Genomic DNA, 21517 nt, shown 5'->3' with positions numbered 1-21517 from the left:
TGATGTAAAAATCCTTCAGTGGGGCAGTTATGCCGTGCTAAGGCGGCAGCACGGGCAGACCTGTACTATCTTTGCTCGCAGCTTGAACCCTGCGATCATATCGCGTCTCGGCAGATGTTGCCTGCTGTCATCAGAAGCGGTCCGCTACCGCCGATGAAACGGCGCTTTGTGGGGTTCCGAGGAGCCCGCCGGCATGGGGAAACCGCGGGAAAAACCGCCGAAGGCCCCGCTCCTAGCCGCCCCCACAGCCAGCGGGGCCCCGGCCACCGGCAGCGGCGCTCCAGCCGCGGGAGGCGGTGCCTCTCGGGGAGGCGGGCCGGGCCGGGCCGGGCCGGCCGGCGCTACCTTCCGGGGCTCGGCACGGCGGCGGCCGGAGCCGGGCAGGATGTGTTCCGTTGTCCCGCTGCTGCTCTTCTCTGCCTGCGTGCTCCTGACGGTGCTGCTGCCGGCTGTGCCGGGAGCCCACGGCAGCCAGGAGCCGGCGGCGAGCTCGGCAGCCGTCAACGGCAGCCGCCTGCCCGCCGGGCCGGCCGGTGCGCCCGGTAACCACAGCGGGACCCAGCTCAGCCCCGTGCCCGCGCTGCTCCGAGACCTCTCCGGGCTGAAGGCCGCCGTCATCGGGGCCTGCACCCTCACGGCCGCCCTCATCGCCTGCCTTCTGCTCCGCGTTTTCAGGTAGGGCTCCGCCAGGCCGCGCCGCGCCCTCCCCCGGCAGGTGCCGGGCCGAGGCCTCCGTCCGCGGCCTGCAGGCTCCTCTTGCCCGGGAGGAGGGGGGAGGCCGGGGATCGGGTGGGCTGCGGCCGAGGCCTGCCCGCCGCCGCTGGCTCTCTTAAGGCAGGTTGGCGGCGCGACCTCCCGGCGCCTCCCCGAGAGGCGAGGAGCCTACACGGTGCGGAGCTCTCGGCTGCTAGCACCGTTCGGTAAATGCCTCATGAAACTCCGGGGGCTTTCCACTCGTAGAGGTGCTGCCGGCCTCACAAATCTGTGTTTTCCACCATTTCTGCAGAAAAACGGGGCAGGAGTTTGGGTTCAAGGGGCGGGTTTTTTTTCCAGGCGTGGGATGTGCAGGTCCCAGCTCTATGCGTGGGACCACGGCGGTGGTTGGAGACTGGGGTGGGCAGAAACTGAAACGAGCGAGAGCCCATCTGAACGTCTGAAAATTCGTGGGAGTTTAGCTCCCAGAGCGGTGGGTCACTGGGATTAGGTGGCTTGAGGAGGCTGTGTAGGCTCCATCTGAGGAGCCAAAACCTCAAACCCCACCTGGACAGATGGCTCTGGGTGGCCCTGCTTGATCTTGAGAGGTCCCATCCAGCCTCAGCCACGTGTGTCCTATGCACTCATGAGATACTGCAGATGCTGCTCCTGTAGTAACTCATGCTGGATTAAAAAAAAAAAAAAATCTTTCTTTTACCTTTTAATGGAGCTTAACTAGATGAGTTTGAACATGTCCAGCAGTGCTGAAAGTAGATGTTGGTTTAGAGCACAGCCCTGATTTTACTGGAACTGTGATGTGTTACCAAAGTTCCTTATGTTTCAGTCAGGTAGATTAGTGATGGGTACGAGCTTCTGCACCCAGTATGGAAGGACAGAAACTCCTGGTTGCTCACAGAGGTGGGAGAAGTGCTGGTGGGCCAGCAGGCAGCTGGGCAGAGGTTTGCATCTCCTTGGTGCTTGTATCTTGTCCATTTATCAGTGTGGGTCAGTTCATACCGGAGTGAATTGGTGCTGGCACATGCTTGAGTTATCCAGGCAGCTATTGGAACTCGTGTAATGCCTCCTGCTGAGAGGGACAGGAGCAAATTAAACTCAGCGTCTCTATAAAATCAGTCTTCGTCTCGGCTTGTTGCTGGAGCAGAAGAAAAACAAATATTAAAGCTCCATTTGGCACGGTTAATGTTAATTACTATTTATCTGAGTAGTGGCCAGAGGCCCCGTGGTGCACTAAAGGCTGGCCCTGGCTCGCAGTCTCCAAATAAGAAGTTGTTGCCTGTTTGTGCCCAGCTTTGCCAGGAAGACGTCAAACTTCGGGTAGCTACCAGTCATCTGACATCTGAGTGGGGGCAGCAGGAAAGAGCCGGCAGTGCAGCAGCTGGCGTTCGGCGGCAGGGAGGAGGGGAGGAGGTGTGCTCCACGGCTCAGGTGACAGAAGGAGCTGAACAAGTGGAGTTCCTTGTTGTATCTTCAAGCTGCTCCTTTGTATTTACGTGATGGCTGCAGCTGAATGCTCTGCTTCTCCCGTTTCTGAATTGATTCCGTGTATGAGGGGCAGTCTTCACAATGGTAGTGTGATGAAGTGTGGTCTTCAAGACCTAAATTATAAAAATTGGTATTTTCTAAAGAAATTGGCATTTAACTAAATTCTTATGCGTTGCAGCAGCTGGCACAAGACAATGCAAATAAATTTGCTCGTTAAAGTAAGGTGCTTTGGGAAAACCCAGTAAAATATTGAAGGGAACTTTTAAAAATCAATACAACCACTTTGCAGCCGTGTAAAGTTGTCATGGATTAACACAGCAAAATTGGTAGTATCTATATGAGGGGGAATTAGGAAGTCTATAACCAAGTGCCGAGTGAAATGCTTGAGTTTCTATTCATAGTTCTTTCTGATCCTGGAAAGTTATTTCCTCTACCTGGCATAAGGCTGAATGTTTCTAAGCAAAGGTAGCAAAATGGTAGCCTTTAAAGACCTTTCCCCATACCACCAGCAGCTGCAAAACCAGGTCCAGGTTAAAGTCACCTTGGGAAATGATGGATTAATTCTCCCGTGCCAAAGTCCTCATTACACAACTGATCAGAGTTAATGCAGCATTCAAGATCTGCAAGAAAATCAGCCTCTGAGGTCTCTCATGTATCTTTAATAGAACCTGGAAGGAAAATGGGAAATGAAGCTTTCAGGTTCTGAGTGCATTTCTTTGTCTGACAGCACTTGTTTGTAAACAGTTACCCCAGCTGCAAAATGAGACAAGAATACCAACAGGTACGTTTGTACCGTGTCACAGTTGTAGCTGACAACAGAGATTGGAGGAGATTCTGTTGCAGAAGAGATAAGGGATTTACCCTCAATAAATGTAAAGCTTTTCTCCATCAGAATAAGGGCTTTGTTCATACTTAGTCAAAAACATTGCCAATTTTTTTTTGTCCAGAAGTGTCATGGATTCCTATTAATAGGATTTTGCTGAAATCCAATCTTTGATTAAACCTTCACTGTGAAATTGCTGTAGCTTGCTGGAAGTAAATTATCCTTTTAGATATGGGTTGTAGAGATGAAATGAACTGGTGAGTGGTGAGATATTCTTGTCACAGGCATTGAATTTATTTTTTAATACATTTATTTATTTTTAATACATTTTAATGTATATATTATTTCCCCCCTTTTGTTTGTTTGTTTCAGCAGGAATAGATACATTTTTCAACCTTTCCAGCTCTTGGTTTTAAAACAATGCTAAGAGATTCCTCTTCATGCCTTTTGGGAATATTATGTTCTGAATTCATCTGATGGTCCTGTGAATCAGACTGTGGTGGTGCTCTCAAAGTGGTCTGAATTTCCTTTCTCTCTGGCTGCTAGGGACTGTGAGGGCCAGACAAGACTCTGCCACTTGTCTGTGTGTGGCAAGGTTTAATTTGCTCTAGTATTTACTTTGAGGGGTGGCAAGCTCAGTTCTGGGCCTGCTTTCTTTCCTATATGTTCCCCTTGGGAATGGCATGCTCCCAACCCAAAACCATTTCCACAACAGACCAAATTTCATGTTATTCTCAGTCAGAATGTTGGGTAGTTTACATTCCAAGAAACAGTGTCTTGCAACAGCTTCATGTGGCTAAATTCACTCTTTGTGGTTTGGAGTTTGCCTTTTTACCTTCCTACTCTGCCCTGCTTCTCTTTCCTGGTGCAGCTCAGTTCATTCTTGGGATCAGCTCCCAGGATATGCAGTTTTTCAGATGTGGCTATCTGTGCTGGTAGACATATACCTCCTAGGGAAACTGGGTAAGTCACTTCTGCTCAAATGGGGCAGCTGAAAGCAACTCAAAGCTTCAGCTGTAGAGAACTCTGCTATAAATATTGCTGCTGCCCTTTAATAGTAGCCTTTATCAGCTTGAGTTCTGTTCATCTAGGTTTTGAGAGAGAAGTTACCTACCTGTTTTCTGACTCCTTGCTTTGTACATTGCTTGTTGCTCAATTTTGATTTCTTCTTCAAATACAACTTTAAGCTTAGTTTTCCAGTAATTGCAAAACTGGTATAAATTACTGAGATTGAGGAGAGAAGTTCAAGCATATAATCATAGGATACAAGACCCTTTGTTCTATGAGCTGGGCAATTGCTCTGGGCCATCCAAAGCTTAACCCCCCAGAGTTTGACTGATTTAAAATCAATTGTATTATAACCAGTTAGGGTACTCCAGTAAATACAAGACTTCTGCCAGGAACAAGAAAGAAAAACTCTCCATTAAAATGACCTTAAATGGAGAAGAACAAAAATCCAACAGCAAAACACAGATTTGTAATCCATGGTGAAGGCTTCATTTAAGCTGCATGTAGTTTAGTTATGGCCACAGAGAAAGACAAATGGGACTCTTATCATGGGGCTCAGAGGTCCTGTCTTTGGGAAGACTGGGTTGTCTTGATGGGAGCAGGACAGCAGATGAGCAGAAGGAAAGGAGAGAGCATCACTGTCTTGAGTTCTTAACAGCTCTGGTGTGAACAGTCACTACAACGGTTGAATGCTTTCTTGTTCTGGGATTTGCTGCCTTGAAGAGTTTGGGCAGATCATAAAAGTTTTTCTATAGCTGCTCTGTAGTACATTAAGAGACCTCTTGAGCATGTCTCAGGTGGAATTGTTCTGACTGAGCTATGATTTATGGAAGTATCTGGCTGGCACTGGCACTGACCACCAGATGTGTTCCTGAAGTTATTCCCAGTAGCAGTCTCTGATCCATGCTTCCTATTAGCAGTGCAGTTAAGCAAGGGCCTGCTTCTACTCTTTGCGGCCATGTATGCTGCATTTTAAGGACTTGATTGTTAGAAACCACAGCACCTTCAGTTTGCTACAGCAAAGATCATAGAATCAGAATTGTTTGGGTTGGAAAAGACCTCTAAGATCATCAAGTCCAACCATCAACACAGCACCACCATGGGCATCAAAGGACACCCAAGGCTGTAGAATTCTGGAAGGTTTGTGTCTTAGAAGAGGGCACCAAGGCAGAGCACATGGGAGATGTTGCTCTCCCTTAGGCTACTGTGCTGAGGGGCTCTCAAATTCTCTAGTGCACACCATTCCCAAGAGGAAGAAGAGCTCTCATAGCAATTCCCAACCCATCAAGGCATGGAGGAAGGCCGACGGAAGGCCTGCAGCTCTAGATCCATTCGTCCCCATCACAATGCTGTGTCCCAGTGCTGTGGGGCTGTCCCTGCTTCCATTTGCAGCAGAGAAATCCAGAACATGTGCCAGGACTTGGCTTCATGCTTTAACTTTGCTGTACAGAGCACCATTCAGAGAGCAGAGCCAGCCAGCCAGACCCACACTAATGAAATATCTCTGATCTAATTCGTCAGCTGGTAGTAAGCCTGGAGTTTCCCCAGCTTTATATTTCCATAATTTTTTTTTAACTGCTAATGGAGCCCATTAACAGCAAATAAACTGGTCCCAATTCCATTCCTGATAAAACATTGCTATGGTTCTGTGATGGTTGTAGCTGAGTTAATCAGACTTCCAATGAGCAGTTGGCTAAGAAGGGATAGGGATTGGGATGTTTGGGTTTGTTTTGCTTTTCTTCCTAGGGGATGGTGCCCTCCCTCTGCATCCCTTGGCGGGAAGTGTTAATGATAAGAAACACAGAGCCCTCTCTCTCTGGGTCAAGAGAAGCATTAACTTTGAATACCAGGGGTTGTTGACTAAAATAGATCAGAGGCGTAAATAATACAATGAGTTGACTTGAACATTTACTCCACCACATGATGCCTCAGAAAGGAGGATGAAGTGCTGCATATGACTAGTGCTTGACCAAAATAGCCCCAGGACAAAGGACAGAGACACAAAGTCAGCATTCTGCTCCAGCCCATCTCTCTGTGTTGTTCCTCCCTGTGCTGGGTGGTGCAGTAGAGGGAGCACATCTGATTTCTGATGGACCAGACCCTGGCATGGTGTGTGGCACCACAGGAATTAGAGCCCAGGGGCAGTGCCAGTGTGTGCACATCACTTCATCATCTCTCAGTTAATCACTGTGCTCGCTATGCCTGCCTTCTGTTTACTCCAGTGAGTTTTGATGGGAGAAGCACATGGTCGAAAGTGAAATAACCTTTGGCTGCAGTTAACTTTCTTTTTTTCTTCCCTCCCCATGATGATTCAGTGCAAGACTTGTAGCATCCCCTTCTAATTATGGAGGGGTGGCTGAAGTCAGACAGCAGAAACAACATGATTTTTTTTGAAGTGGAAGACAGTTTTCTGTGCTGAAATACCTAATACTGCCTCTCCCCTGGTTAAACCACTTAGGGAGCTTTGCAGCTTGTCCTTGTGCAAGGGGCATGCTCTGACCACAGCTTTCAGCACGCTTCATGTTTGCTTTAAAAAGCCTCACACGAAACAAATGTTTCTGGCTCTTTCTGGCTGGAAAGGAGAGAACTCTCTTTGCCCATGAGGGTTGATGTGTCCTAATCCTATCCAGGGAGGTCTCCAGAGTTCATGAAACATTTGTGTTCTGTAGTTCCTGCTCTGTGCTTCTCTGCTGCCTGTCTGCAAACAAAAGATGCTGCATGGTCTCACCCACTTGATAAAAAGCTTTTTCTTCTGCATTGTCATCAGTGGTGATTACAGGGATCCTGCTGAGGTTTGGGAGCTTTAATGTGCCAACAGCTTCCTGACAGGCAGGCTCAGTTTGTGTGCATGTAGGGACACTCCCAAGGCTTTCCTTTAAAGTTAGCTCTGGTAATTCTTCTGGTATTTATGAAGCCTAGGGGAGTCTCTCAAATGAGCAAGTGTGAGAAAACAGACCACTGAAAAGTACAGATTAAAGACAAATTAGCTGGCTAATCTGGTGTGGAATTAATTGAGGAAGAAGAGGCAAGTAAAGACCCTGCCAAGGGCAAACAACTGACTGTAGCAGCTCAGCCAAAACCCAGCAGCAAAATGAGCTTCATTCCCTGTCTAAATGACCGCGGTGGTTAAGTAAGGGTTGTGGAGGATTAATAGATCACCATGTAGTGAGTTCTGCTCCTCTTCAGAGTGTAGCCCAAATAGACTAATTAATGGCTGGAAGCTAAAGGCTTCTAGTTTTCCATGTCTAAAAATACTTATTCTGGAGTAATTGCTTCAAATACTCCAATATTGTGTTGTAATAGGAGCTCCATAGAAATGGTGGTGTAAGATGAACTCCACAGAATTGGTATTTTCCAGTGGAGGGAATGAGTGAGGATGTCTTTCAATAAAGTGGGCCTGGTACACAGGTGGTGGTTTTAAATGGGTGAACCTATGGAAAGCCAGCATGGACTGTGTGTAAGGTAAGTGGTAAGGCTGTGCTTGCTTTGTTCTGACAAGTAGACACAGGTTAGTTTCGCTCTATATTTGGGCTTCACAGTGTGAGTGTTTCTTGTAAAAGCAATACCTTGCTTGTGTGTAAGATGAGACCTCTGCATCACTTTGCTGCTAGGTCTTGGCTGAGAAGCAGAATAACACAGAGAAGTGTTTTCAAAAGGATTTTCAAGTGTTTGGGTTAAGAGTCTTACTGTATTGGATATCAAGTTGCTTATTTCAACTACAGCAGTAACAGAACAAACCACCCTGTCTGTGCTCTGCGTGACACAGCCACACAGATTGCTATAAAGATTAGACAGCAGGAGATGACTTTCTTCTTGCTTCTGATGCAACCTCAGCCTTCAGAACAGGGAGGACATGCAAACTGCTCCATCCCGAGGCCTGGAACCTGTTTGTTCAGCCTTGAACTACAGCCCAAAAAGCAAAGCTAGGGAGAGGCACTGAGATTTCCACAACGGAGCTGGTCGCTGATTTAAATTTACTTTAAGCCTGGGAGGGATTGTTGCAGTGGAGGCACAAGGGCAGGACTTGGGTCCCAGTCTCTGTAATCCAACCTTACATCTTACTGCTGTGTATTTTTGCATGTTCTCAATGCAAAAATGGCAGTGTTGAATCTGGCACACCTTGCATGATGAGCCAGGGCAAAGCTGTTTGATGGTGGAAGTGCAGACTGAGAGAGTTGGGGCTGTTCAGTCTGGTGAAGAGAAGGCTCTGAGGAGACCTTATTGTGGCTTTCCAGTATCTTAAGGCCTACAAGAAAGCTGGGGATGGACTTTTTAGGGTGTCAGGTAATGATAGGACTAGGGGGAATGGAACAAAAATTGAAATGGGTAGATTCTGATTGGATGTTAGGAAGAAATTCTTCCCCATGAGGGTGGTGAGACACTGGAACAGGTTGCCCAGGGAGGTGGTGGAAGCCTCATCCCTGGAGGTTTTTGCAGCCAGGCTGGATGTGGCTCTGAGCAACCTGATCTGGAGTGAGGTGTCCCTGCCCATGGCAGGGGGGTTGGAGCTGGCTGATCCTGAGGTGCCTTCCAACCCTAACAATTCTATGATTCCATATGCTGTCTGCTTGGAGCAGTAGCTGTGATTACCAAAACTGAAAGGGGGCTTGCCTCTGCCTGCACCAGCTACCTTCTCAGGCTGGCAGTTGCCAGTTTTAGTGAAGGTGAAGGTGAAAGTTCTACAGTTTGGTAACCAAACCCATTCATTTTCCTCCCTGAAGGCTAAGTGTACACATCAGCACCTTCTTTAGTGTGTAATCACAAAAGTGGATTCATGCATGAGTGGTGTGGCCCTCCCAATGTGTATTAAAGGAGTCGGTGAGATGATAAGAACCCAGGCAGCTCAAGCTACAGGCAGAGAATTAGCTGCGAAGCCACACACCGAGTCTTTAATTGAAAGTGTTAGAGAATTTATCTCTCAAAGCCATGGGAGTTCAGGTGCTTGAGCAGCTCCATCCCAAAAGGAAAGTAAGGCTGGTATCTATAGGAGGTAGCTGGATTGATAGTTGAGGACTTTTCGTCACACCTAGACAGTGTAGAGCATGGAACCTCCCAGACAAGGATCAGGGCTCTTGCTCTGGGAGTCCTGAACTTGGCCTGATGGCAAGAAAAAAGATCAGGCTGTTTGTACCCAAACATCACCACCCCTTTGCTCCTCATAATCCTGACTAGAACATTCCCCTGTCTCAGCAGGGCTTAACCTGGGTTTTCTAATCTAAACATTGGCTGCTGCAGCTGATTAAGCCCATGTCTCACTTATTGAACATGGCAGCAGGAAGGACTCAGTGGGCTCTGCACTCATATGCCTGCCCTGGATGCCAGAGGATCTCTGGTGTGTCAGCAGCTGAAAGACTGATGTTGATCTGGATTGCAGCTGACAAGAAGCTGTGCTCTACACCGAGAGGCACAAAAAGGCAGAGAGAGGGAACGCAGGCTGGCTCCATAGCCTTCGTGTCTGGGAAGGTCTGAATCAGAGCAGTGGTTCAGTGTTGGAGGGGAACAGCTTCAGCCTCTCCAAAGAATAGTGTGTAAAGACCCTGCTCACTTCTGTGTTTCAGGTCTGGCAAGAGGATTAAGAAGACCAGGAAGTATGACATAATCACCACCCCAGCTGAGCGGGTAGAGATGGCTCCTCTGAACGAAGAAGATGATGAGGATGAAGACTCAACAGTGTTTGATGTGAAATACAGGTACTGCTGTGAGCCTGGCCAGTTAGGCTTGCTCACTGAGCTCTTACTAGTGAAGACAACTCTTTATTTTTTTTTTTTCCTCTGCTGGGCCAGCTTGGCAGGGATGAGGCAATCACAGTCTCCCTTTCACATTGCAGAAGCATTATGACTCCCCATCCCCTCTGCCTGTTCTCAGCACACACTGCTCTGTACTCCTGCTCTTGTAATAACCACATTGCTACCCCTAGGCTGTCTGCCCTCCTCATTCCTCTGCAGAGCTGCACAACGAGATACATGTGCCCCAAATAGCTAACAAGGTCTAACAGGCTGAGCTTCCCCTCTCAGGCAGCTGCTGGCAGTTGTCCCTCAGTGTCCAGGCACAAACTGGACGGAGAGCTGTGGATCAAGGGCTTCTTTCCTAGGCACTGCTGTTGTCCTCAGCCTGGAAAAAATGATGGTGAATCTCCACTGAATTCTGGGTTTGTACCAGAGTGCTCTCATGTTGTTCTGTGGTCCCTCACTGATGGTGTCAGCAGTTACCCCTTGGCAACAAACTTTCCTTAAACTGTGTTTGCCTTTTTGAGAAAGCAGCGGTGTGACAGCTCAAAACTTTTGGTGCCTGTTCAGGGCCTGAGATTTATAGCAACCATTCAGCACATAAAGATGCTGTGCATTGATTTATGGCATCAGGGTATTTGCATATCTCATTTTCATTTGCATCAAGCCATCCACAGAAATCAAGTTGTATTCTCATCCAAATATGGCCTGCTTCAAAATCTGTCTCACTTGGTCTGAAATAAGCTCTCCTAATTATAAAAACACAGAACTTGACAACTCCTAACTGGAGATTTTACAGACTTATGCTGCCCATCTCCTGACTTTGGAAAGGAACAGTGACACATCTGCTCCACACACGTCTGTGCCAGCATCTAGAACACGTAGCACTGCACGCTCTGCTGCTTATTTTCCAAACAACTGTATTATTAAAAGTCAGGCCTTTATGTATAAATAATTAGTTCTTGAATTGGAAGACTCCTATCAGTCCTTGCCTGGCTGTTGCCATTCTCTGTAGCTGCCTTGTATTTGCTCTAATAATTCAGCTTGTGTGGTTTTGACTTTGGGACTGAGCTTTGCTACACTCAAGGTGCAAGAGATCTTTCTCACCATGGTCTGCTTTAACTGCCTGTGTCTTCTGCCCCTTTTCTTCTCACCTAATACTTTCTCTGGGAGCTTTTGGTAGTGAAATGAGAGTGGGTTTCCAAAGATTGAGACCTGAAGGTTCTCAGTCATGGCAGTGCTTCAGGAAAAGATGTGTAATAGTAAGTAGCTGAACAGAGAAGAGAACTTGCTGGAAACCATGTGACTAATGTTATCTGACACTGCTTCCCTGGAGCACAGGCTGCTGATGCTTTCACAAAAGTTACTTGGGCTTCATGGGTTCCTCCACAGTACAAATGGCTCTTCACCTCCTGTGATGCTCAGTTCAGACACTACAGGGCTTTTTTGTTCTTAGCCAAGCAGTTCTTTCTTCATCCATGGGAGTCCTTTCCTTCTGCCACAGTGCAGCAGCTATTAAATTCCATTTTCTGAAGTCCTTGCTCTTTCAAGCATACATGTGTTTAGCTCAGAGCTACCTCAGTGTGGAGGGGGAGATCAGCTTGCAGGCAACCCCTTAGCAGTACTGATTTTGGGAAAGCTTCTTTGAGGCTATGCTTGCTGTGAAAGGTTGCAAGCTCTCTGGTTCCTTTGTGCTGCTCAGAGACTACCTCCCCAAACAGTTCCTATCTCCTGTCACCAGTAAAGACACCTCTTTGCAGATTTGAGTTGTTGACTTTGACATCCCCATTAAAGCAGTCAGGAGGTTCTTCATAGGTGTTTGTGGTCAGATGGGAAGGAGGGCTAGAGATACAGAAAGGGCATCTCAGACATGACTGATGGGGTCTGTTAACTATCTTCTACCAGGTCTTCTGTTTGGGTTCCTTCCTTAACACCCTCCACCCCCAAATAAAAAAAAAAGCATAATTCATGAAATAGTTTCCTTCTTTTGCTTTTGGCAGCTGGGTGCAGGCTGCAGGAAGACAGGGTAAGGAGAAGTAACTTTATCCCTCTCAGTGGTTAATGGGAGTTGTAAATACATGCAGGTAGCAGGTTTATTTTCCATATTCAGCAAGTCTCTAGAGTTTTAAAAGAACCTGAGTTAATTGCTAAGTCAGGAAAACTATTTCCTCTCTCCATTATCTAAAAAAAAAGTATTAAAAAGATTAATAAATTTTGCAGATGGATGAAGTGCACTGGGGATAACACATCAGGAATAGCATGATGCTGCTGTTTTCAGGTTGGTTGCCAACTCAAGCAAAGCATCATGAGTTGCAGCAACCTAGAAGCAATTATGCTGGACACTGTAGCATACCTGCTGCCATATCTATGGCAGAAACTAGCTTTCCATAGCCATTTAAACCTATAAAGTCTCCCTATATCACTTGAAATTAGGTGAAATCTTTTGTCCTATTCATTTTTTTTTGTTTAAAAGCTGTGAAACTATGAGGAAAATGATCTATTCTCCAGAAAGGGATGATTCACAGTGGTGTTTCATCAGTGCTTTTCACTACAAAGGCACCAGAAGTATTTTTAAAATACAGGCTTCTGAGAAGGGAATTGAATTTTGCAAAGAGCAGTGCGGAATGGCCATGTTGGCTGTGATGTGCTGTAAGCATTACAGGCTGCAGCCAGAGGAGTGTGGCCAGCAGGGCAAGAGAGGGGATTCAGCCCTTCGACTCTGCTCTCCTGAGACCCCACCTCAAGTACAGTGTCCAGTTCTGGTGTCCCCAGCAGAAGGAGGACACAGAGCTGTTGGAGTGAGTCCAGAGGAGGCCACAAAGATGATCCAAAGGCTGGAACACCTCTGCTATGAGGACAGGCTGAGGGAGCTGGGGGTGTTCAGCCTGGAGAAGAGAAGACTCCAGGGACACCTTAGAGCTGCCTTCCAATAGCTGAAAGGATCCTGCAGGAAGGCTGCAGAGGGACTTTTCATCAGGGTGTCTAGAGACAAGGGGGAATGGTTTGAAGCTGAGGGGGAGTAGGGTTAGTCTGGATCTGAGGAAGAAGTTCTTCAGTGTGAGGGTGGTGAGACTCTGGAATAGGCTGCCCAGGGAGGTTGTGGCTGCCTCCTCTGTGGAGGTGTTCAAGGCCAGGTTAGATGAGGCCTTGAGCAGCTGAGTCTAGTTGAGAAGTGTCCCTGCTTGTGGCAGGGAGGTTGCAATGGTTGATCTCTGAGGTCACTTCCAACCTAAGCCATTCTGTGATTATTCAGTTCAGGTGTTACTGATGGGAACTGTGAGGCAATCCCATGCTTTCAGATCTCTAGGGTTGTCACTAACATGGTAGTAGGGGAAAATCTGAAGAGCTGGCCTGGAATGCCATAACATTAAGTACCTCTAATATATAACACTAAGTGCATTACCCCAGTATTCACAGAATCATAGAATCACTAAGGCTGGAAAAGAACTTTAAGATCATCATAGCCCAACCATAACCCAACTACCATGACCACTAAACCATGTCCTGAAGTGCCACATCTACAGCTTCTTGAACACACCTCCAAGGATGGTGACTAACCATCTCCCTGGGCAGCCTGTTCCAACCCCTCACCACTTTCTCAGTGAAGAAGTTTTTCCTCATGTCCAATCTAAACCTCCCCTGCACAACTCAAATCCATTTCCTCTCACCCTAATATCTGACTGAAATGCAGGTCATAAATAGTCTTGGCTTGGGTTTGAAGCATAAATCTTTTCTGAGGGTGATGTGGGCAGGCTCTAGTCTGGTTTGTCTGAGGTCCCCTCCCATCACTGCAAGATCTGTACTGGCACTTCCATCAGTGTTTGGGGGAGTAATGAGATTCTGTGCTGTCTCCCCCATGTAATGCAAACAGCACTGTAATTAAAAGGCAGTTATTGTCTGGCAGCAACAGGGGAGAAGCAACATCTACCTCTCCAATTGTTCTCATGCAGTTCATTTTCTTCCCTTTAATGCTTTGTCCTTCTGTGCATTTGTTTCCATGAGGCATCAGAGAACAGCAGATGGTGTAAGCTGGGCTGTTGGATGAAGGCTGGTGGTTGTTGTGAGGTTTTTTTTTTTGTACCACTTCTTTTTGTGGAGGCTTTAAGGTGTTGGGCTCCCAGTAGATCCACATCCCTTGGGCTGTGTAGCCAAATCACTCCTTGAAAAGCTTCATGGAAACCATTTTTTTATATGGAGGATGTGTTTCTGTAGATATTTACTCTGATACTGCCAGAGGCATTTGGATAAGAAGTTCAGGAATTGTTCTGAAGTCGCTCTAGAGCTATGGAAAGAAGCAAACTGAATGTGGAAAGGATGTTTGTTTCTTGATTGCCATTTCAGTCTGTGCTGCTGAAGGCTGAAAAGTCTCCCTGTCCAATTGATTTCTGGACCACATGAACTCTGCTGGTCATCATTTTCCAGGTGTCAGTTGCTTTTTCATGTTTTATGATGGGATTACACTTGCTGCACATCTCTGAAAATGAATTAGTGGAAAGCTAAATCCCACCCTCCATTTGTGCTCTTTCTCATCTCACCAATAAATAGATTGTAAGATTTCCCTCTCCTATTTTTGCCCCTTCAGCACTTTTTTTCACGAGGTCAAGGGAAGGTTGTGCTGGTTTCATGATCTTCTACTTGATGGGCTAAACCATTGATTCTTCAGGCAGTTGGCACTGTGGATACTCAAGAATGGAGGAACAAAGTACAGCAGGTTACAGGCAAATGTCCCTGGCAAACTGGTGTTAGCACCCATCCCTCATCAAGAGCACTCTGCTTGCTTTTGTGCAAGAAAAGAGATGTAAGCAGCTGCAAAAAAAGGCAGTTTCTGTAAAGGTAAATAAAATTGTTAGCTTATTAAGCTTATTAACTCCAGCCTGGCTCATTGGGGGATTTCTTGTCAGCTTCAATAGAAAACTGAAAACAAGTACTGAATAAATTCTGTGGTGCCTTGCACATGAAAGGCTTTGAAAGCACTCTAGTAATCTGGGATATCAGCAGTGTCTCCTCTCCCTGCTGACTTGCAGCTGTTGGAGGCAGCTCATTGCTACGCTTTGCTGAGCCCAGCTGGGAGAATTTCACAACTGTCCCCACAGAGCATTTCCAGTCTGGGGTGATAGGTGCCACATGAGAGCCCAGAAAGAGCTTGGAATTTAAAGGCTAGAGCTGGAATTGTGCCAGGCCCAATGTCTGGCTCCTGAATAAGTACTGAAAGATAGTTTTCTTGGGGTGGGTTGAGGCCTCTGTCCTTGCTGTTGGCTGAGATTCCTCAGTTTGTTTTCCACATAGATTGTAATTTTTCCCTCTGACAGCAGCACCAGCAAAACGCAGAAGAATTTCAGGAATGCATCTTCCAAAGTGCTCTTGAAAGCAGAAAGATTTATGTGTAAGGAGCAGTGGCAGGCAGAGGGAAGAAAAGAACATTTTTTCAGCTGCTGTGGAACTAAAGGGCTTTGGAGAGCTTGCAGGGTGTTTTACAGAGTCACAGATTGCATTGGGTTGGAGGGGACCCTCAAAGATCATCTCATGCAACCCCCCCTGCAGTAAGCAGGGACACCTCCAGCTACATCAGGCTGCCCAGGGCCACATCAAGTCTGATCTTGAATGCTTTAGAGGGAAAATACACCACATGCAAAGGCTGGATTCTGGACACTGATAGCATTGAAATGCGTGGAAATATCTTAATTAGAGTTGCAGGGCTCAGCCTTTGATGTGCTGGAGTCTTTTGGGAGGCTCTGTAGAATGAGAGAGTTACACAGTTGGTGTCTTCCATCTCCTTTCCAGATCCTGCCTGTGTGCAGCTCTGAGTGGAGCCTGGTGGTATTATCTGCTTGTAACAGCAAGGTGTTGACTCTCAAGGGAGCAGGTCTAATGGATTTTTTTGTTTTCTTGCCAGCAAAAGCTACAGGCCATTCTGGATGATGCTAGGTGAATTGCACTGGGGTTTGTAGCAGCTTCATTTATATTTTTTTTCCAGCAGGCAGCAGTGACAAGTTGTGTATGAGCAGAGGGGTATTGTTTATCCTCAGCTGAAGAGGGTGCAAATCACCACCACAGTCAGCTGCTTACTGTAAATACAACAAATTACCACAGCTTTGGTGCTGCTGTTAAGGATTTCCCACGAGTCCCCCGCAGCAGGGGAAGCAAGAGCTGGTCATAAAGCAATTTGTGTTTGGTTTTTTTGAAGGCCAGGTTCTTTCCTCATGCAGCTGTAACAGTTATTACCAAGCACACCACACTGGCTGCCTGGTTCAGTCAATAATACACTGGTGGTGCAGTCCTAGGGGACAGCTCTTATCTCCTTCATGGAGTGTAACAAATTCCTATAAAGTGTTTTGGTGTTTGTTTTTTTTTATGAACCCTGAAGCAGTTAAAGCAGTAGGGTGTCAGGAGGAGAATCCACAGCAAGGAGGACTGTCCATGTGTGTTCAGTAAGGGGCTGCAGTGCTGTGAAAAGAAGGTGTGAGGTTCAAGATGCTGTTTCATGGGCAGTGAAATAACAGCCCCCTTGGGCATGCTCCCACAGGGGCTGGTCACAGGATTGTTCAGCATCTGGGTTTTGTCTGATACAACTCTGGTTTCGTTTCCTTTGCTTCCTCCAGCTTCTCCTGGCATGGTGTTAACATCAGACAGGTGCCCAGTGGCACCTCAGCAGTCAGTTGCTGGAGGGAGCTGCAGGTGATGGCTGTGAATAACGTCGCCTTTTCCTTTCTGCCTTCCTGGATTGCTTCTCCCTTTGCCCATGGGTTCTCATCTCTGCTGTCAGTTATTTAATTGCAGATCTACAGCTGTACTAATTCTTCCCCTTTTCCAGGTAAAGCAGCTCCATGGAGCATCAGTACCCTGCCAGATGTCATTCTGCTGTCGAGGGACCTGCTGAAGCCGTAACTGTGAAAGGGGAGGCTTTCATCTCTGCAGCATTACAACCAAACCAGGCCTCACCTCTTCAAGATGCTGTTTGTACAGCAGGCTATGGATCTCCTGACCAAAATGTCACCATTCAGTTCCCTGGTTTCCAAACTGCTATCTTGGAATGACCAGAGTTCCTCTTTGCAAAGTCAGCTCTCCCTTCCTTCAGTGTCACTAAAGCACGACAAGATGCAGCCCTGGGTATTGACTTAGAGTTCATGATAGTCTAAGTTGTGCAGAAGGAAGAAAAGGAAGATGGAACTAAGCTGCCCCAAGGACTTCTTTTCTAACATCCTAGTTCAATACTTCAGTCACTGTTAAACTTTGGTCATTGTTAAGCAGATCATGTGTTTGAGGAAAAAAAAAAAATCAAGATGTGTGCCTTTTAGGGCCTTAGAGGTGACTTAGGACTTTAGGCAGTAAAAATGTAAGCCATGGTTTATTGGGAGAGGGTGTGAGAGGTTAACTCACACAGAAAATTGTACTGACTTGCTACTGATTATTTTTATTTCCTTTTTTTCTTTTTTTTTTTTTTTTAAACAACAGTTGCACTAAGCTTTCATGATGACTTTGTCCCAAGGAGCTCTGAGCAGACCAACTTTAATAAATGAAACCACAGGGAAATAGGATGAATCAGGCATGCCCTAAATGACAACAGTCTTGGATTAAAGAAGATCTATTTTTGTAATTTTATGCCCAGGGAGTAAAACCAGTGTTTTGTACTGTCCTCTGCTGACTGTAGCTTGTCTACAATTAATCTGCATTATTATAAGTTATCCTATGGAATTAATAGATTGCAGGAAGAACTCTTATTTTTCATGGAAGCTTCATGTAAGTGATCTTAATCTGTATCAAACTGGAAGTTTTTTTCCCTACCACCTGCTTGACAAATCTCATTTAACTCAAGGATGCTTTTTTTAACCATCACTCCCAGCTGTGCTTTGTGCTGCAGAGGTCAGAGCTGTGGGATGACACAATGAGAATTAGATTGCTGCATCTGGATGGATTTGGTTTAGGGGACCACAAGTATGCAGACTTTCCAGGCCATGGAGGGAAAGGGCAAACCTAATAGGGTTTGTTTCTTTACTTTGTGGTTTGCCTTTAAAGTAACCACAGATGCAGCTCAGACTTTACTGCACCCCTTAATAGCTTTCATTTTGGGTTTTTAAACTGGCTGTCACCTTGCTTTTCTTGGGGAATGCATGCTTTGCAATTGTTTTAGGATTATCCCACTGTTTGCTTAACCCTCTACTAGCCTCCTGCAGTTACAACCCCTTAAGGAGGCTGCAGAGTTTCTGGCAAAGCATCAGCACTGCAGCAAGCTGCCAGGTTTGGGGGTGGTTTATTTTTGAAGGCCTGCTGGGATTTGAGGCTTGCTGAGAATACTGAACTGCTTTGTCATGATACCACTGTCTACACCAGTTCTGCACAGCTACCTTGGGCCCTGCAGTCAGGAAAAGGAGGTGAAGGTTAATTCTTTTTTTTTTTTTTTCCATCCCAGCAGCCTTGTGCTTTCATCAGAGAAGCTCCCATAACACATCTGCTTTCCCTAGCCATGACTCAGCAAAGGCTTTGCAAACAACCCCCTCAGCCTGGATGGAAAAATCCCACAGCAGACTTGCATTAATATTAGTCATCAAGGCAATATAGAAATGCTGTGTTATTCTCACTGATGGAGTGACTGAGTCATTCCATATTACTGTTACTAAGCAATATTGAAGGTGTCAGCTGCGAGGCGAGGAGGGGGCCGAGCAGGTTGTGTTCTGGTAGGTAGGGACCGTGGGGACCAGGAGGTTGAACAATGCTGTGGGTCGAGAGGAGATCTAGGGCTCTTTCCCTGTCTGGGTAAAACAGGTTTCAGACTTAAGCTGGATGATTCTGAGGGACACACAGTGTCTCTTCAGGACTAAAGAACTTTGAAGACAAGAATTAAACTTCTTAGGCAGACCAAGTCCTTTTGAAGTCAGAGGAATAAGGATGCTGAGAGGAGAGAGAGAGAGGTTAAAGGCTTCTGTCTGCGGAAGGAGGTGATGGAGCGAGGTGGCTGCCCTGTCTGAGCAGACACCATGGCAACATCTCCATGGCCACTCTTTGCCAAACTCATTAAGCTGAGCATCAGGCACGCTGGGTGAGTGGTGGAGAGGGAATGAAACCTCTTTGCACAGAAGACCAAATTATGTAGGAGAGAGATGAGAAGGTGCACGCAGGACGCTTCTCCTTTTCAAAGGCAAGTCAGTTCTTGACACGAGGAATTTTGCTAACAACTTCAGGTCACTTGCTGGGTTTGGCTGGCTGGCTGCTCTCTAACAAGTCCCACTGTTTCTGCAGCGTGGGCAAATCTCAGTGGTGGACAGGGACCAGGTGTTTAAGATGCTGAAGGCAGAGGTGCTCAGCTACCACTGGGACGCTCTTGCTCCTCGGGGAGGTCCCAAACCATGTGCCGTAAGCTAAAAAGTGCTTAGAGGGAAGCAGCAGATGCTTGGTGGAAGTAAAAGGCCAACCTCACCAGTTGCTCATGGCCATGAAAATAATCTGGAAGCTTTGTTTGATACTCAAATTGGTGTTGCAAATGTGAGGCAATGTTTACCTCTACAAGAGTTGCTCTGTGTGATTTAAAGTCTCTGGTGATATATTCTATAGCTCTATTTAGTTAAGATTTTAAGAGCACTTGATGTGACTCATCTGATAGTGTATATATATAGGAATATTTTTTTAATGGTAGGAATGAGTTTAAAACATAGTTTTAATACTTTGAACCGTTTGGGTCAGGTAGTTCTAGGAGTTCATTGGAGAAGAAACAGCTATTAACCACTACATGAGTGTTTTTACCTTAATGTTCTGTGTATTTCACACTGCAGATTTAATCTGATGGTGACTGTAACGTGTCTTAGTATCTGCTGCTATTTTCTGTTGCATAGTCAAACTTGCTTTGTTCAAGAGCATTTTTAAAGGCCTTTTTGTTGTTGTTACAGGAAATGAAAAGAGAAACATTATTACAGATGTCAGCCTGTAGCTCACTCACTGCTTTAAAAAAAAAAAAAAAAGGAAAATCTACTGACTGGCAGCAGAGTCAGAGCAAGTAAATTGGAGGCTTTCCTTTTTGTGCATGCTGTGGAGGAAAAACACTGCACAGAATCGCAGCTGCTTTATTCCAACCACAGCCCTGTCTCTGAGGAGTCCATTTGAGAAGCCAGAAGTTGGTGTGCCAGGCTTGCCTGCAGATTTCAGGCAGAAATGCACAGTGAGCTTCCCATTTGGGTTTGGTTTTCTTGGATTTTTGCCATTTTCCTTCCCCCCAAAAGATGTGGAGATAAATATCTGCAGATGCATGTTTAGCACACTGACTTGTGTTTGCTGAGCACACTAACTTGTGCTGTCCTAAAGCTTATCTGCAGCCCAGGCTAGAAGTCTGCAAACACTAATGAAGCTTGAACACACAAGCACTAATGCATTCAAGTGTTTTGTTCATACCTATTCCCTCTGATTCACTCTGCAGAGTGGAATCTCTGCAGGGTGCTAGGCTGAGGGTTCGGGGTTTTTTCCTTCTGTTAGCTGAGTTGCTGGTGCTGCAGTTTGTGTGAAGAGTTACCAGGCCTGTGTGTTTTGTTTTGTGCAATTGCTTGAACTTTGTTTTCAAAGAGATTTGAGAATTCGTCATTGTGACCAAAGCTTCTTTTGAAGAAAACATTGGTGAGACAAGTTTGAATGGACTTCTGATGTTTCAGTAGAAACTGCCATCATTAAACATGTTCTTGAAAACCCCCTTGTGTTGTGTGCTATATGCAAGGAGAGAATGGGACCAGGGCTGTGGCACCTTGAATTTTGGTGAGTGAGAGACACTTGTGTGATCCCCCAAACAGCTCTTGTCCCAGACCCCATGTCCAGCTGGGTGAGCAAAGCCATGTCCCTTGCTTGACTAAGGTGTGGGTCTACTGAAACAATTTTGCCTTGTGGCTTTCAGGGCAGGGTTGAGATGCTGAAGTGCTTGAGTTAAGGATCAGGGCACTCTGACACTTAACCTCTTTGCTCTTGTGCACATTTTTAGCAGTGCTCTGAAAACTCTTTTCCTTTTGCACTATTTTTACCTGCAGTGCAGACACTCCTAGACCCTGAGCAGCTTCAGGACAAACTGATCAAGTGCTTCATGCATGAATCTGCTTTTCCTCTCTCCTTCCCCACGTACCACAGGATTGCTCCTGCCTTGATATCTTCATCTCTTCATCTAACATTCAGGGCTGCAGCCAAAAGGCAGCAGCCTTCCAGCCAGTGCCTTTTAGATGATGTCCTACCAGTAAATTAAAGCTCAATCGAATTCAAAATACTTCAGAAAATGCTAACAGGCCACAGCCACAAGGCAGCTGGTTTGTGTAGGAGGTGCAGGAGACCCATGAAGGTGAGCTGTGGCTAAATAGGTCAGGCTCCTCTTAGCATGGGTTGCAGAAATGTAATGGAAAGGCAGCAGCTGCAGTCTCTAAGGGTACTTAGCTTTCTGATGAGGTCTCAAGTGGAAGATGAGCAAATGACCAAAAATCTGGTGTAAATTATTGGTTAAGGGAGAGCTGAAAAGCTAGAGCTGGATGGAGATGATTGCAGCTGGGGCTCTGGGTAGAAAGAGCAAAGCTCATTTTAGCCCTGTCTGGATTTTAACATGGGGGAAGCCCAAAGCTCCAGCAAGGTTCTTCCACAACAAAGGTTTTTCTCAGTCAAATCTTCCCTCAAAAAGGGAGGGGGTGTCTTTCCTGTATCTTAATGTCAGTGATCTTTGGATGCCTTGATGCTGATAACTGCAAAATTGTCAGTGCTGCTTGGCAAGTGCTATCAGAGACATTATCTTAACACTGGGATGATTTGAATTATG

At 46.2% G+C, this 21517-nt stretch overlaps 1 protein-coding gene across 1 annotated transcript; it reads left to right on the top strand.

Moving 5' to 3' along the window:
* The first annotated feature begins 385 nt into the window (after positions 1-385).
* FAM174B (family with sequence similarity 174 member B) lies at positions 386-20384 on the top strand. The gene is made up of 3 exons (XM_054387848.1): positions 386-675; positions 9586-9717; positions 16565-20384. The coding sequence occupies exons 1-3, from the start codon at positions 386-388 to the stop codon at positions 16566-16568; spliced, it is 426 nt and encodes a 141-aa protein (XP_054243823.1). The 3' UTR covers positions 16569-20384.
* Positions 20385-21517: the final 1133 nt, after the last annotated feature.

The sequence above is a fragment of the Indicator indicator genome, chromosome 16, assembly GCF_027791375.1.
Source record: "Indicator indicator isolate 239-I01 chromosome 16, UM_Iind_1.1, whole genome shotgun sequence".
Classification (NCBI taxonomy): domain Eukaryota; kingdom Metazoa; phylum Chordata; class Aves; order Piciformes; family Indicatoridae; genus Indicator; species Indicator indicator.
The sequence above is the reverse complement of the archived record's forward strand: the minus strand, read 5'-3'. Positions and strand labels throughout refer to the sequence as shown.